This window comes from Rhinoraja longicauda, chromosome 2 (assembly GCF_053455715.1).
Source record: "Rhinoraja longicauda isolate Sanriku21f chromosome 2, sRhiLon1.1, whole genome shotgun sequence".
NCBI lineage: Eukaryota > Metazoa > Chordata > Chondrichthyes > Rajiformes > Arhynchobatidae > Rhinoraja > Rhinoraja longicauda.
The window spans coordinates 99,832,632-99,849,419 of NC_135954.1; the positions used below are offsets into that span (position 1 = coordinate 99,832,632).

Genomic DNA, 16,788 nt, shown 5'->3' on the forward strand with positions numbered 1-16,788 from the left:
CTGCTGCCAACACCCACCAAGCCCTTAACCCTACCATCATCTCATCATCATCCAACCCCACATAAACCCATCACCCCCAGTCACCTCACCCCACCGCACATTCCCTCAACTGCAGGCCTGAAAATTTCATCAATGTTAAAATTTGTGATTTTGTCAATTTGTCTGGATTGCATGCAATCTTTCACTGCATCTCAGTACACAGGACAATAATAAACCAATATCACTTTCATTTTTGCGTAAATTGAAGTCAAGACTTCGCTGGAGGAACTCAGCGGGTCAGTCAGCATCTGTGGAGGGAATGGGCAGACGACGAAGGGTCCTGACCCGAAACCTTGCTGATCCATTCCTCCCTAGATGCTGCCTGCACCTTTGAGGTTCCTCCAGTACTTTGTGTTTTGCTCTAAGATTTCAGCATCTGCAGTTCCTTGTGTGACCTTTCCACAGGGCATAGTTCTGTCAAAACTCAGTCCGACTCACCTTTCTACCTTGGTCGTTATCTTCAATCTGCCCTAGATCCCTTCCACTGGCCTGGGCGATTCTCTTTCCTGATACCAGATTGCCCACCATTACGGAAGCTGGGCCGATCTCTGCAGTGAAGGTAAAAATTGCGGGCACCCCATTTCAGCAAAATGTAACCATCAAAGGATTACCTGTATCTGCATCCCTAAAGCCAATACTTTGTAGGTAACATGCTTTGTCAAAATATCTAGCGCACAATCATGGTAAGAATTGCACCTCCTAACAATATTTCATTTATTTTAATTTGAGCGTTCCCATTACAATGTATTTTGCGCACTCAAATACAAAACTGTATTAAAAGGGAAAAAAGGATATTTACCCTATGTTACAGAGGCATCCCTTCAAGTGTACTGATTATCCCTTCAAATATTTTTCACAGCATATAATTTTACACTGAGCTTATGGAAGCAAAGAACATTACCTGGCTGTTTCTGCCTTGGTTTGGGCAGATTTATTACGCAGGTGTGTGGGCACATTAGCACATTGCACGGATGGAGAGAACCTTCTAAAAAGCACTGTTTGGTTTCAGAGAGGTGTATGCCACCCAGAGGCGTTTTTGGAAGAGTATTAGCTGGTACCAGGGCCAAGCAGTAAACCCCTACTTGATGGATACCATCGATTGCCTTTAAAAAAATAATTGTTAAAATAAGTTTACATTACACATGCACTCTCGTCAGTCATTGTCCTTATTGCCGCGTCATGCATTTTCAACTATAAAAATATATTATCAGCATTACCAACACCATTGAAATGAAAACAGACACAAAATGCTGGAGTAACTCAGCAGGACAGGCAGCATCTCTGGAGAGAAGGAATGGCGGCACGGTGGCGTAGCGGTAAAGCTACTGCCTTACTGCGCCAGAGACCCGCGTTCGATCCTGACTACGGGTGCTTGTCTGTACAGAGTTTGCACGTTCTCCCCGCGACCTGCGTGGGTTTTCTCTGAGATCTTTGGTTTCCTCCCACACTCCAAAGACGTACAGGTTTGTGGGTGAATTGACTTGGTATAAATGTAAAATTGTCCCTAGTGTGTTTAAGGTAGCGTTAATGTGTGGAGATCACCAGCTGGTGTGGCTTGGCAGGCCGAATTGCCTGTTTCCACGCTGTACCTTGAAAACGAAAAACCCTTCTTCACAAGAATGGTCTTGCCCCGAAACGTAACCTATTCCTCCTCCAGAGTTGCTGCCTGTCCCACTGAGTTACTCCATTTTGTGTCTTTCTTTGATGTGAACCAGCATCTGCAGTTCCTTCCTACACATACTTGAATGAAATCTGTGCTGAAGAAGGGTGAGGAGGAGAGTATGTTTGGCTTACTTTCATATAAATTGATTGCTATGGCTGATGCTATCATGGTTTATTTACACATGAGCATTTCTTTCATTAAAGTTTGCAATCTTAAAGTTATGATTGAAGTATCCCATTGCAAAGATTGTGCAAAACGCACCTAGGTTTCCAAATCAGCCGCAAAGAACACTATGACATTTGGATGACACTATAGTTGTAAATCTCAGGAACGGTTGTCAATATTAGAAATGTGATCAATATATTTGAAGAAGTCTTGGTTTCTAAGATAACCACTGGCCAATCCAGGTTAATGAAATAAAAATGACATCCATACAAAAAAAAGATGAACTTGTTGTAAATTAAACACTTGACAGTACAAGTGAAAGGGGGGAATATCCTTCCGAAGTCAAAGCAAATGTAAGTGAAGGAAATGTCCGATGATCAACAATGTCTTAGTCTCGCCAGCATAATTTGAAAGGATTCCACTCAACAAGATCCAACAGATGAGCAACATTGGCAAAAAAATATAACTGCGAAAAAGGAAACATTTATGTGAAAGCATTACTGACATTTTTTCCCCCCCTTTATCTTTCATCCGAAAGCCATGAATCATGCTGGTGTGTAATTCCATGTGCACTTCCTTTGCTGATGCAGCTTGACTAAAAGCCCAATTGCAAGTCATGCGTCTGATTAATGGGTTTCATTGGACAATGTATTGATGGGGCCAACAAAAGCAAGTCCAATCATGCCCTCATCCAAATTCCCACAGTCTCACTCACAGAAATGACCATTGGCCACATTGATAAACATAGAAACATAGGAAATATGTGTAGGAGTAGGCCATCCGGCCCTTCGAACCAGCACCGCTGATTATGACTGGCCATTCAAAATCAGATCCTGCTTTCAATAGACAATAGACAATAGACAATAGGTGCAGGAGTAGGCCATTCAGCCCTTCGAGCCAGCACCGCCATTCAATGCGATCATGGCTGATCACTATCAATCAGTACCCCGTTCCTGCCTTCTCCCCATACCCCCTCACTCCGCTATCCTTAAGAGCTCTATCCAGCTCTCTCTTGAAAGCATCCAACGAACTGGCCTCCACTGCCTTCTGAGGCAGAGAATTCCACACCTTCACCACCCTCTGACTGAAAAAGTTCTTCCTCATCTCCGTTCTAAATGGCCTACCCCTTATTCTCAAACTGTGGCCCCTTGTTCTGGACTCCCCCAACATTGGGAACATGTTATCTGCCTCTAATGTGTCCAATCCCCTAATTATCTTATATGTTTCAATAAGATCCCCCCTCATCCTTCTAAATTCCAGTGTATACAAGCCCAATCGCTCCAGCCTTTCAACATACGACAGTCCCGCCATTCCGGGAATTAATCTAGTGAACCTACGCTGCACGCCCTCCATAGCAAGAATATCCTTCCTCAAATTTGGAGACCAAAACTGCACACAGTACTCCAGGTGCGGTCTCACCAGGGCCCGGTACAACTGTAGAAGGACCTCTTTGCTCCTATACTCAACTCCTCTTGTTACGAAGGCCAACATTCCATTGGCTTTCTTCACTGCCTGCTGAACCTGCATGCTTCCTTTCATTGACTGATGCACTAGGACACCCAGATCTCGTTGAACTCCCCCTCCTCCTAACTTGACACCATTCAGATAATAATCTGCCTTTCTATTCTTACTTCCAAAGTGAATAACCTCACACTTATCTACATTAAACTGCATCTGCCATGTATCCGCCCACTCACACAACCTGTCCAGGTCACCCTGCAGCCTTATTGCATCTTCCTCACAATTCACACTACCCCCCAACTTAGTATCATCTGCAAATTTGCTAATGGTACTTTTAATCCCTTCGTCTAAGTCATTAATGTATATCGTAAATAGCTGGGGTCCCAGCACCGAACCTTGCGGTACCCCACTGGTCACTGCCTGCCATTCCGAAAGGGACCCATTTATCCCCACTCTTTGCTTTCTGTCTGTTAACCAATTTTCTATCCATGTCAGTACCCTACCCCCAATACCATGTGCCCTAATTTTGCCCACTAATCTCCTATGTGGGACCTATGTTCTCCCCATATCCCTTGATTCTGTTAGCCCTAAGAGTCAAATCTAACTCTCTTTTGAAAACATCCAGTGAATTGGCCTCCACTGCCTTCTGTGGCAGAGAATTCCGCAGATTCACAACTCTCTGGGTGAAAAAGGTTTTCCTCATCTCAGTCCTAAATGGCCTATCCCTTATTCTTAAACTGTGAGTTTAAGGAGTATTAAAGGAGTATTTTAAAACATATGCATGATCTCCAACCCAATGAATGGACTCGCATTTGGCCTTTCATGAGGCTTAATGTCCCACCATATACCCTGCCTCAAACAGCCCAGACATTTCACTTGATGAATTATTTCACATTTATTTGCAATTATCGTTCTCCCTTTACCAGAGGCTATTAAATGTCAGCAATGTGTTTGCCGAACGTCAATCAAAGACAATTTTGGCGATGATCTTTACCTGAAGGACTCTACTCATCCATTGAAAGCTATCCTCCTCAGTGGAATCTGGTCTCTGTTCAGCAATGATAATGATCCTCTCATCATGCAAAACAGTTATAGAAAACACAGCTATTCTGTTAACAGACAAAGATCAGAATCAAATTAAATGACCAATACTGAAAGGTTACAATGTGTAATCCAACAACAGTTATTTAATTCAAAATCACTTCTAATTCATTTTGTATTATTAGTCCAACCTTAAACTGTGATAATTCCTTCATTTCTGATCATAATTCATTTCTTCATTTAATTGACCATAATTTAACTTGTATGAATCAACGTGCAATTATGGCTTTTCACAAGGCTTAATGTACCACCATAAACCCTGTTCCAAGCAGTCCTGACATCAACCCAATGAAAGTTATTCTGTAATTATTGTTTTTATCATAGGCTAAGATGACTGCAATTTCCTTTCTTAGGGATTTTTTATATACGTAACTAAAATGTGACTCGTGTAGATGGGACATGTTGTGGGTGTGGGCAAGCTGGGCCGAAGGGCCTGTTTCCATGCTGTAAGACTCTATGACTCTATAACATATATATTTTTGAACCTTTTCAGTTAATAATAAAAGTTTAATAAATGCCTAAAAGATTCTACATGCATACATGTCATATCCATTTCCTGAATAACGTATATAACGATTAAAAGATCAAATAAATATTCATTTAGAATTATAATATACTCAAGTTTATCATACTGGTTTTTGTTCTATCAAGATAAAGCAAAAGCTGTGTTTTGATCAAATTGTTTGAGGTGTTTTGAAGAGGTGACGAAGAGGATTGATCAGGTGGATGTTGTCCACATACACTATTGCAAGGTGACACATGGTAGGCCAATCCTGAAAGTTAGAATACATGGGATCCATGGCAAATTAGAGACTGTTGAGTTAGTAAGAGAGAGTAGTGGTGGATTTTTGCTTTCCAGATTGGATGAGTTACGGGTCCTTAGTGCTAATTAGTGGTATACCACAGGAGTCTCTAATTTGCCATGGATCCCATGTATTCTAACTGTGTGACTCTAAGAACCAAACACTCAGTGGAATGCAAGATGACCCTGAGATGGTTGTACCCCATCTCACTTCAGGAACGATGACTGCAGTTCTATTCTGTTAAAACAAGTAGACAGATACCTTATTGAATTTATAGGCATTTGATTTTTCTCAGCCAATTTTTTTAACTTACGACATGTAATAGTTAAATCTAACACCAATTGTTCATTCTTAGTTCGCCAACAAATACCCACAAAATCAAAATGTTTCCTTGACCAATGCAAATTGCACAATTTGTGCCACCACTCATTATTCGGTCTCAATGCGGAACAGCTTGAAGGATCAACTCCTGTAACGTTGTGCAAGCCAGGTACAGACACAAACCTTCCTCTATAGACGAACTTCATTGGTTCCACTGCCAGTGCCGTTGCCACGATGTCATCTGCATTGTGCCGCCGTCCACTGACCACCATTAGACCGTCCATCTTCCCCACCACAAAGACCATTCCTCCAGGGCCAACAAAGCCCAAGAGTCCAGATCGGACAAATGGATATTCACTGACTGGAGCACCAGAGCTCAGCATGGGGAACATCTGGAGCAGGAGATAAGTGGAGAGGAATCAATGAAACAGGTAGCAGAAATTGAGAAACTGCAAATGACAAGAAAATCACACAGTGGGCCTATATTGAGAAGTACTAAGAGAAAGAGTGGTAACAATTAAAACAACATTCAGGAGAGGTCAATTCCCTCTTATAAATCCAATATTCAGGGCTGCCGCATCACAGTGGACTGACTATTGGAAAGTGACCATCAGGCTATTAAACTTTGTCTTTGTATTATTATTGCATGTTTGTTTTATATAAACATTAATATACATATAATATATATATATATACACACACACGCATATGTATATATGATACATATGTGTGTGTGTGTGCATGTATACATGTGTGTGTGTGTGCGCACGTATGTGTGTATATATATAGAAAACTGTGTTCGTGTGTGTGTGTATATATATATATATATATATATATATACACACACACACACACATAAAATATATTTTCTGAACTTTTTGTTGTTTATCATGTGGTTTATAGAGTATTATGTTTACATATCTGTTGTGCTGCTGCAACTTAGAATTTCATTTTTCCATTTCTGGACATGACAATAAAACATTCTTGACTCGATATAAGGAATTCCCATGGCAGGCATAACATAGCGGCAGAAAAGGATGCCATGGAAGTGAGAGAAACCACAGCAGCAGGGTGGGAAACAAAGTTCCACACATCAACTGGACGTGCCCCATACAATGATATGGACTGATCAACTCCCTTTTCGCAAGTGGTCCCAAACGAGTTGATACCACTGCAAACGGGCACCAGTGGTGCACTTGGTACCATTGCAAGCAGACTGCAATGTATCGTTACAATGGGTCTACAGGTGATTGCAGCAAAACTGCGCTATTGATTGGAAGACCTCAAGTGAGCTATTTCATATTCAAATGCGAAGCTGGGTGATGCTGAGCTTTCAATCCACATTCCATTCACGAACCATGCACAATGTGCTTTTTTATATCTGCCAGCACTGGGGGAAAAATGCCACCTGTGCTCCACATATGGGCCATATTCCCAAAGGTCATCAATTGACCTGGAAATGGTCATACTGCCATCTACCAAGCCCCAAATGACTTTCGTGTTCAATTCGCAAATAAAGACTTGCTAAATAAAGTGTTATTCTAACACATCTAATTTCAAGGGAAATGCATTTCAGGCTATCGTTCAATTGCACTAACTTTTTTTTTGTTCTGGCTTTTTTTCGCCTCCAGTCCCCCCCCCCCACCGCCCCCACCCTCTATATTTCAATCTGACGAAGGGTTCCGACCTGAAACGTCACCTATTCCTTTACTCCAGAGATGCTGCCTGACTCGCTGAGTTACTCCGGCACTTTGTGTCTATCCTTTGCACTAATATATGACAGGATCTACAATGCGATACAAGTTACAAAAATTGAGAGTAAAATAATTCCCCAAACTAGAATAATTCTGGCACAACCTCAGGTCCAAAGGTGGAATCTGTCCACTATGAAATTCATTACTTCATGCATCATGTGCACAACTACCTAAAATACTGTTATTTTCAAATTGGTTTCTAAAATTGAAACAAGATTAAGATTTGGTTTAATCCATAATGTTGAAGTTTTATATTATTTTTAACTACAGAATAGCTTGCGGAATAGTGAGTTAAAGCTAAAGGCACAAGGAATTGATGATGCTGGTTTACAAAAAAAGACACAAAGTGCTGGGGTCACGCAGCTTCTCTGGAGAACACGGATAGGCAACTTTACGGTTTGGGACCCTTCTTCAATCTGAAGAGTGAGTTAAAACTGCTGCATTCATGGTGTTTAATGTACCCCTGCAGAATTTTACTGACGGACCTGTTTATTTGTAACAGGCCATCACCATTTGCAATCAGTTGTGGAGCTCATAGTGGGCAGGAAATGCATCCCCAGCCAGTGGCATTAAGTATGCCAGATAACCATATAGTCGTAGCTTATGAAAGTGATTTCACTGAAGACAAGGCAATTAAATTTGCAGGCAGAGTACAATATGACGACAAACCGCAATTAATACCTCCAACTGAGATGACATTCTGGTGGAGTGCATTGAGGACAGAATGATTTGACAGCTATCTTCCACTTCACTTCACAATTTATAGAGAAGATTTTGGTTTAGTTCAGTTTTGTTTATTTTATTCTCACGTGTACTGAAGTAACGTGAAAAGCTGGTTTTGTTGCGTGCTAAACCAGTCAGCGAAATTACTATAGATGTTTACAATCAAGCCGACCACAGTGTACAGATACATGATAAAGGGAATAACTTTTAGACTAAAAATAGTCTAGTAAAGTCCGATTAAAGATAGTACAAGGTTCTTCAATGAGGTAGATGATAGCTCAGGAATGCTCTCTCGTTGTTGGTTCAGTTGCCTGATAACAGTTGGGAAGAAACTGTCTCTGAGTCTGGAGATATTCTTTTTCAAGCTTCTGTACCTTTGCCTGAGAGGTGAGAAGAGGGAGTGACCGGGGTGAGACTCGCTCTTGATTATGCTGGTGGCTTTGCTAAGGCAGTGTGAAGTGTAAATGGAGTCAATGTAAGGGACTGGTTTGTGTGATGGTCTGGACTGGGCCCACAATTCTCTGCAATTTCTTGCGGTCTTGGATGGAGCTGTTTAAAAAACATGCTGTGATGCATCCCGATAAAATGCTTTCTACGGTGCATGTGTAGAAGTTGGTGAGAGTTGTTGCGGACGTGCCAAACTTCCTAAGCCTTCTGAACTTTAATGGTTATGTCACTATCTAGAAGAAAGGTGTGGTTGTTATGGTTTATTTCTCTGCTTGATGACGACACAGAGGAACAGAGTACATCAAAGAACCAGTTGATCCCAGTCAATGTTTTAAGCAGCAAACTATTTGCGGTGTTAGGTTTGAATTATTTTTCGGCAAGCAAGAGGTGCAGGCAAGTTTTTTTTAATGTAGAGAGTAGGAGGTGCCTGGAACACATTGCCAGGAGTGGTAGTGGAAGCAGATGTAGTATTGGCATTTAAGAGGCTTTTAGAAAGACACATGGATATGAAGGGAATGGAGGGATCTGGATCATAGAAACATAGAAAATAGGTGCAGGATTAGGCCAATCGACCCTTCGAGCCAGCACCACCATTCAATTTGATCATGGCTGATCATCCAAAATCAGTACCCCATTCCTGCTTTTTCCCCAGACATTGTGGGATGAAGGGCCTGTTCATGAGCTGTACTGTTTGGGGATACTAGGGCATTGGCCTAGTATCATAATAATAATAATAATATATTTATTTTATATAGCGCCTTAACACATGCACAAAGCGCTTTACAAATACAATTAACATAGAAACAAACAGACAAACTATCCTGACGGAAAAGCGGCGAATACTCAACGCCAGCGTCCTCTCACGTCAGGGTCCGGCAGTAGACATTAAAGAACACAAGACACACAGGTACAATTTCTCACACAAAACAGCCATCACAGTGATTGCTCTAGGCATACCCTCACTGTGATGGAAGGCAAAGTCTTATCTCCTCCTCGTTCTTCTCCCGTGGCGCCACGAGGTGATCGAGGCTCCCAACCCCTTGAAGCCCCCACCGGGCGATGGAAAGTCCCAGGGTCGAGCCGAGCAGGCCGATGAAAGTCCTGAGCCCCCACCGGGCGATGGAAAATGCCGCGGCCGAGCCACGCAGGGCGATGAGAGTCCTGAGCCCCCACCGGGCGATGGAAAGTGCTGCGGCCGAGCCACGCAGGGCGATGAAGGGCCTGCGGGCGGGTTGATCGTGCCTCGTGCTTCGGGGCGGTCGAAGCTGCTACGGCTGGAGCTCCCAAAAGCCGGTCGCCAGCCAGGGACCTGCGAACTCCCGATGTTGCGGTCTGCAGGGCCCACGGCCGAAGCCTCCGAGATGGTAAGTCCAGGCCCTGCGACCGGAGTCTTCGAGGTCGATCCCAGCTGGAGGCCGCCGACTCCACGATGTTAGGCCGTTGCGCGAACGGAGACACGACACGGCAAAGGTCGCATCTCCGTTGAGGAGGAGATTTTTAAAAAAGGCTTCCCCCAACCCCCCCACCACCCCCCTACATACACAGAACCAAAAATAAAACAAAACGTACATTTAACATCAACAATGACAAAAAAACACAACAAAAAAAACGGAGACTGCCGGTGAGCCGCAGCTGCAGAACACAGCCACGCCCCATATGACCTATCATGTGCAGGCTGAGGAGATCAGTTTAACTTAGCATCATGTTTTGTACAGGCATTGTGAACCAAATGGCCTGCTCATGTGCTGTACTGTTCACTGTTCTCGAAAACAAGAGCAAGATAGGGAAAAAAACTGCAAAGCAGCCACATTTTCAGACTTATTTTCTTCTGATGGTTAATCCTCTGGCCATTAGTCCAACACTAAAATTATTATTCACTCCAAATCTACTTTCCCATCTACTTAGCCGGTGGTCCCTCTCATCCTACATCCCAATGCCACCATCCCCAAACAGGACAGCTCGTGAACAGGCACTTCAACCCACAATGTCTGTGCCCAACATGATGCCAAGATAAACAATAGACAATAGACAACAGGTGCAGGAGGAGGCCATTCGGCCCTTCGAGCCAGCACCGCCATTCAATGTGATCATCGCTGATCATTCTCAATCAGTACCCCGTTCCTGCTTTCTCCCCATACCCCCTGACTCCGCTATCCTTAAGAGCTCTATCTAGCTCTCTCTTGAATGTATTCAGAGAATTGGCCTCCACTGCCCTCTGAGGCAGAGAATTCCACAGATTCACAACTCTCTGACTAAAAAAGTTTTTCCTCATCTCTGTTCTAAATGGCCTACCCCTTATTCTTAAACTGTGGCCCCTGGTTCTGGACTCCCCCAACATTGGGAACATGTTTCCTGCCTCTAACATGTCCAACCCCTTAATAATTTTATACGTTTCGATAAGATCCCCTCTCATCCTTCTAAATTCCAGTGTATACAAGCATAGTCGCTCCAACCTTTCAACATATGACAGTCCCATCATTCTGGGAATTAACCTAGTAAACCTACGCTGCACGCCCCCAATAGCACGCCCTCAATAAACTGATCTCCTCCGCCTGCACGTGACGCACCCCTCAGCTGAATGGAACTGGGCCAATGGGCCTCTGACCTGCTGGGCCAGCAACCTTCATGCAAACATAAACCAACAACCAGGAGAAGATGAGATGACCCATTGAGGCTGCCCATGATCGCCGGGAACAATGACAAATCTCTTTCCACTGTCCGCAACAGTATAATCTTCCAAAGAAGTAAAAAAAGTTGACACATGTCTGTACCTCAAAAGTGTTCTTCGTCATCCCTAATAGACCATAGTAGGATGTGCCCGCAGCGATGGAGCAGACACAGAGTTCACCGATTTCATCAGTTCTGCAGAGCAACGGGATTCCTTCCGGTCTTACCACACACATCAAGGCTGCAGAAACACGGACATAACATTAATTCAACAAAACTTTCAGGAATTTACTATTGAGTATGTGGCTGATATCAATTGCTTCAAACCTGAAACAAGGCATTGGGAATTGTGTTTAATTTGTAAATTCAAATCCAGCAGAAGTACTCACACCCCAACCGTACGAACATTGAATTTTCCGATTGCAAGTAATACCACTTCCCTCACCCCACCACTCCCTCTCTCGTTCCTGCTTCTCTCCCCTCTCTGGTGTGCACCCATTTCTCACACTCTCCTTGTTCAGTCATTCTGCTCCTTTCCGCTCCTTTGTACACTCATCTCCCATCCTCAAGTTCCTTATTCCCCCCCCCCATCCCCCCTTTTCCACTTCCCCCTATCTTCCTCCACTCTCTGGCTTTACATTTCACTCCTCTCCTTCTATTGTTACTTACTCCATTTATCTGCCAATCAAACGCTCCCCTACCTGTATCCACCTATCACTTGCAAGACTTTATCCCGCCCCCACCTCTTTTCCAAATTTCATCCCCCCCCTCCCCCAACTACAATCAGTCTGAAGAAGTGTCCTGACCCAAATCGTTGCCTGCCCATTCCCTCCTCAGATGCTGCCTGACCCGCTAAGTTCCTCCTGCATCTGCAGTTGCTTGTGTCTCCAGAAGTATTCATTTACCACGTACAGAGATCACACTCCATTCACATCTAATACAATCCTTTACTTTTTTAAGCTTGATACCATGGACAATAAGATTATTATTATTATTTTTATAATAATAATAATAATATTATTATAATTATTATAATAATAATATTATTATTATTATTATGTAAGATTATTAAAGGGTTGGACGCGTTAGAGGCAGGAAACATATTCCCAATGTTGGGGGAGTCCAGAACCAGGGGCCACAGTTTAAGAATAAGGGGTAGGTCATTTAGAACGGAGATGAGGAAAAACCTTTTCAGTCAGAGAGTTGTAAATCTGTGGAATTCACTGCCTCAGAAGGCAGTGGAGGCCAATTCTCTGAACGCATTCAAGAGAGAGCTAGATAGAGCTCTTAAGGATAGCGGAGTCAGGGGGTATGGGGAGAAGGCAGGAACGGGGTACTGATTGAGAATGATCAGCCATGATCACATTGACAATAGACAATAGGTGCAGGAGGAGGCCATTCGGCCCTTCGAGCCAGCACCGCCATTCAATGTGATCATGGCTGATCATTCTCAATCAATACCCCGTTCCTGCCTTCTCCCCATACCCCCTGACTCCGCTATGGAATGGCGGTGCTGGCTCAAAGGGCAGAATGGCCTACTCCTGCACCTATTGTCTATTGTCTATAATATCTAAAGTCGACAAAATAACAAGACTCCTTCTGGCCTTACAAGACAGATCATATCTGCATAAAGATTGTTCCTTAATTCAGCAACAGAACTTTCAAAAGTAAGGTATACCTAAAACAAAAATTCATTCAGATTTACAAATGTACTTAATTGTTCCTTTGATTGTTAATGCATTCAAACCTTATTTACATAAAACTATAATAGAATCCACACAGCTTCCTTGGCTTTATTTTCTTTTAGTAAGTATATGACTAACAGAACATGAGACAACTGCAGAATGAGGTGACACTGCTTAGTATACAAATTAATTTGAGAAAATGGCACCACTATAACGGAGTTTTGTCATCATAAACAGAAAAGCTGCAGGTCGGGCAGCATCCATGAATAGAGGGGAACTCATCTCTCAGTGGACCAGGCTTTTCATCAGATTTTGAAGTTTGAAGGCTTTTTAGATTGGTTTATTTTAGAGATACAGTGCAGAAACAGGCCCTTCGGCCCATCGACCAGTGATCACCCCGTACACTAACATTATCCTACACGCTTGGGACAATTTACAATGTTTACCAAAACCAATTGACCGACAAACCTGTACGTCTTTGGAATGTGGGTGGAAACAAGAGCACTCAGGGAAAACCCATGGGGAGAATGTACAAACACTGTACAGATAGCACTCATAGTCAGGATCGAACCCGAGTCTCTGGCGCTGTAAGGCAGCAACTCTACCACTACGCCATTTTTGTGGGCAACATGTAAATAAATGAGCACAAAATTTATTATTTTTCAACTCGCATATCTCAAGGCCTGCGCAGATGATGCGGTTTTGGTTTATGGAAAATGCCAATTCCCACGAATACAACACCCTGTAATGCAGGGGCCACCTTCACAATTGTTTTTGGGAAGGTAATAATGATTTATCTTTTTGAACTGCTCCAATCCTCCTGTACAGCCTCCTGAGGCTTTATAAGGCACTGGCCAGACCACATTTGCAGTATTGTAAGCAGTTTTGGGGCCCCATGTCTGAAGAAGGATGTGCTGGCGTTAGAGAGGCACCAGAGGAGGTTTACGAGAATGATCCCAGGAACAGTTGGGTTAACATATGATGAGCGTTTGGTGGCACTGGGCCTATACTCAGAGTCATTGAGTTATAGAGTGATACAGTGCAGAAACAGGCCCTTCGGCCCAACTCACCCACATCGGCCAACAATGTCCCAGCTACCCTCGTCCCACTTGCCTGCGTTTGGTCCATAACCTCCAAACCTGTCCAATCCATGTACCTGTCCAACTGTTTCTTAAACGATGGGATAGTCCCAGCCTCAATACCTCCTCGGGCAGCTTGTTCCATGCACCCACCACCCTCTGTGTGAAAATGTTACCCCTCGGATTCCTAATAAATATTTTCCCCTTCACCTTGAACCTATGTCCTCTGGTTCGCGATTTCCCTACTCCGGGTAAAAGATTCTGTGCATATACCCGATCTATTCCTCTCATGATTTTGTACACCTCTATAAGATCTCCCCTTATCCTCCTACGCTCCATGGAATAGAGACCCAGCCTACTCAACCTCTCCCTACAGCTCACACCCTCTAGTCCTGGCAACATCCTCGTAAATCTTTTCTGAACCCTTTCAAGCTTGACAATATCTTTCCTATAACATGGTGCCCAGAACTGAACACAAAATTCTAAACGCGGTCTCACCAACGTCTTATACAACTGCAACATGACCTCCCAACTTCTATACTCAATACTCTGACTGATAAAGACCAAAGTGCCAAAAGCCTTTTTGACCACCTTATCTACCTGCGACTCGACCTTCAAGGAACCATGCACTTGTACTCCTAGATCCCTGTGCTCTACAACACTACCCAGAGGCCTACCATTTACTGTGTAGGTCCTGCACTTGTTCGACGTCCCAAAATGCAACACCTCTGTATTCAACTTCTCTGTATTAAATTCCATCAACCATTCCTCCGCCATCCTGGCCAATCGATCCAGAAACTGCTGCAATCTTTCACAACCATCTTCACTATCTGCAAAACCACCAACTTTTGTATCATCAGTAAACTTGCTAATCTTGCCCTGTATGTTCTCATCCAAATCATTGATGTAGATGACAAATAGTAACGGGCCCAGCACCGAACCCTGTGGCACACCACCAGTCACAGGCCTCCAGTCCGAGAAGCTACCTTCCACCATCACCCTCTGCTTACTTCCCTTGAGCCAATTTGCTATCCGTTCAGCCATCTCTCCTTGTATCCCATGAGATCTAATCTTCCAGAGCAGCCTACCACGCGGCACCTTGTCGAACGCCTTACTAAAGTCCATGTACACTCTGTCCTCATCAACCTTTTTGCTCACATCTTCAAAAAAATCATTCAGATTTGTGAGACACGACCTCCCAAGTACAAAACCATGCTGACTGTCCCTAATCAGCCCTTGCCCATCCAAATGCCTGTATATCCTATCAGAATACTCTCCAGTAACTTACCAACTACAGAGGTTAAGTTCACTGGCCCATAGTTCCCAGCATTTTCCCTGCAGCCCTTCTTGAAAAGAGGCATAACATTTGCCACCCTCCAATCCTCTGGCACCTCTTCTGTATTTAAGAACGACTCATAAATTTCAACCAGGGCTCCCGCAATTTCCTCTCTAGTTTCCCGCAACGTCCTCGGATATATCTGATCAGGCCCCGGAGATTTATCTACTTTCAAACATGACAGTACCTTCAGTACTTCCTCGATGGTAACACTGACTGCTCTCATGACACTTCCAGTGATTACGCCAATTTCCTCCGTCCTACTGTCTTTCTCCTCAGTAAATGCAGAGGAGCAATACTCATTGAGGACCTTGCCCATCTCCTGTGGCTCCACACAGAGGTGACCGCTTTTACTCCTGAGAGGTCCCACTCTCTCTCTAGTTACCCTTTTCCCCCATGTATTTTGGAATTGTCTTTTATGCTACCCTCCAGAGTTAACTCCTGGGCCCTTTTTGCCCTTCTGATCTTTTTTAATTTGCTCCTTAGTTCCCGAACCTCCTCCAGGGATGGACTTGATTCCAGCTGTCTATACCTGTCCCAAGCATCCTTCTTGTTTTTGACGAATGTCTCAATTTCCGTCGTCAGCCAAGCTTCCTTACGTTTGCCTGCTTTGCCTTTAACTCTAACAGGGACGTACACATCCTGAGCTCTCTTCAGTACACTTTAAAAAACATCTCACGTGGCCGAGGGTATCACAAAATGCTGGAGTAACTCAGCAGGTTAGGCAGCATCTAGGAGAGAGAGAATGGGTGACGTTTCGGGTCGAGACCCTTTTTCAGTCTGAAGGGTTTCGATCCGAAACGTCACCTATTCCCTCTCTCCTAGATGCTGCCTGACCTGCTGAGTCACTCCATCATTTTGTGATACCTTCGATTTGTACCAGCATCTGCAGTTATTTTCCTACACTCTCACTTGGCTGATGTTCCTTTTCCCTCAAATTACCTGCTCCAGTCAACTTGAGCGAGACCTTCTCTCATACCCTCAGGTTGGCCTTACCCCAGTTGAGCATTTTAACATGTGGACCCTCTCCGTCCCTATCCATAACTATCTTAAACCTAATCGAACTGTGGTCATTGGTCCCAAAAGACTCCTCCACACACACTTCATTAACTTGCCCTTCCCAATTTCCCAATACTAGATCCAGCGTTGTCCTCTCACGTGTGGGGAAGCTCAACACACTGTTTAAGAAAACTCCCCTGAACATTTTTGAGGAGTTGCACCCCATTTAAACCCTTCACGCTATAATTTTCCCAGTCTATATTGGGAAAGTTGAAATCCCCTACTATAACAACCTTATTTGACCTGCAGCTGTCTGAAATCTCCCGGCACATTTGTTCTTCTAATTCCGTTGACTATTCGGGGGTCTGTAGTGCACCCCCAACAAGGTGATCATCTCTTTCTTGTTCCTCAGTTCCATATAGCCTCACTAAACGAACCATCCGTAATGTCACCTCTGAACACAGCCGTGACATCCTCCTGAACCAACAATGCAACTCCCCCTCCTCATTTTTCCTCGCCCCTGTCCCTCCTGAAGCTCCTGTACC

At 43.8% G+C, this 16,788-nt stretch overlaps 1 protein-coding gene across 6 annotated transcripts in view; it reads right to left on the reverse strand.

The window, feature by feature from the left end:
• LOC144607888 (disco-interacting protein 2 homolog C) overlaps positions 1-16,788 on the reverse strand; it is a 515,842-nt gene that overhangs the window by 92,187 nt on the left and 406,867 nt on the right. For all 6 annotated transcript variants that reach the window (XM_078425037.1, XM_078425045.1, XM_078425054.1 and 3 more), the window contains 5 exons: positions 11,249-11,385; positions 5,737-5,945; positions 4,323-4,437; positions 941-1,142; positions 478-587 (listed from right to left, as the gene is read on the reverse strand). In XM_078425037.1, the coding sequence (XP_078281163.1) occupies positions 478-587; positions 941-1,142; positions 4,323-4,437; positions 5,737-5,945; positions 11,249-11,385 (773 nt within the window). The remainder of the gene's footprint in view (positions 1-477; positions 588-940; positions 1,143-4,322; positions 4,438-5,736; positions 5,946-11,248; positions 11,386-16,788) is intronic.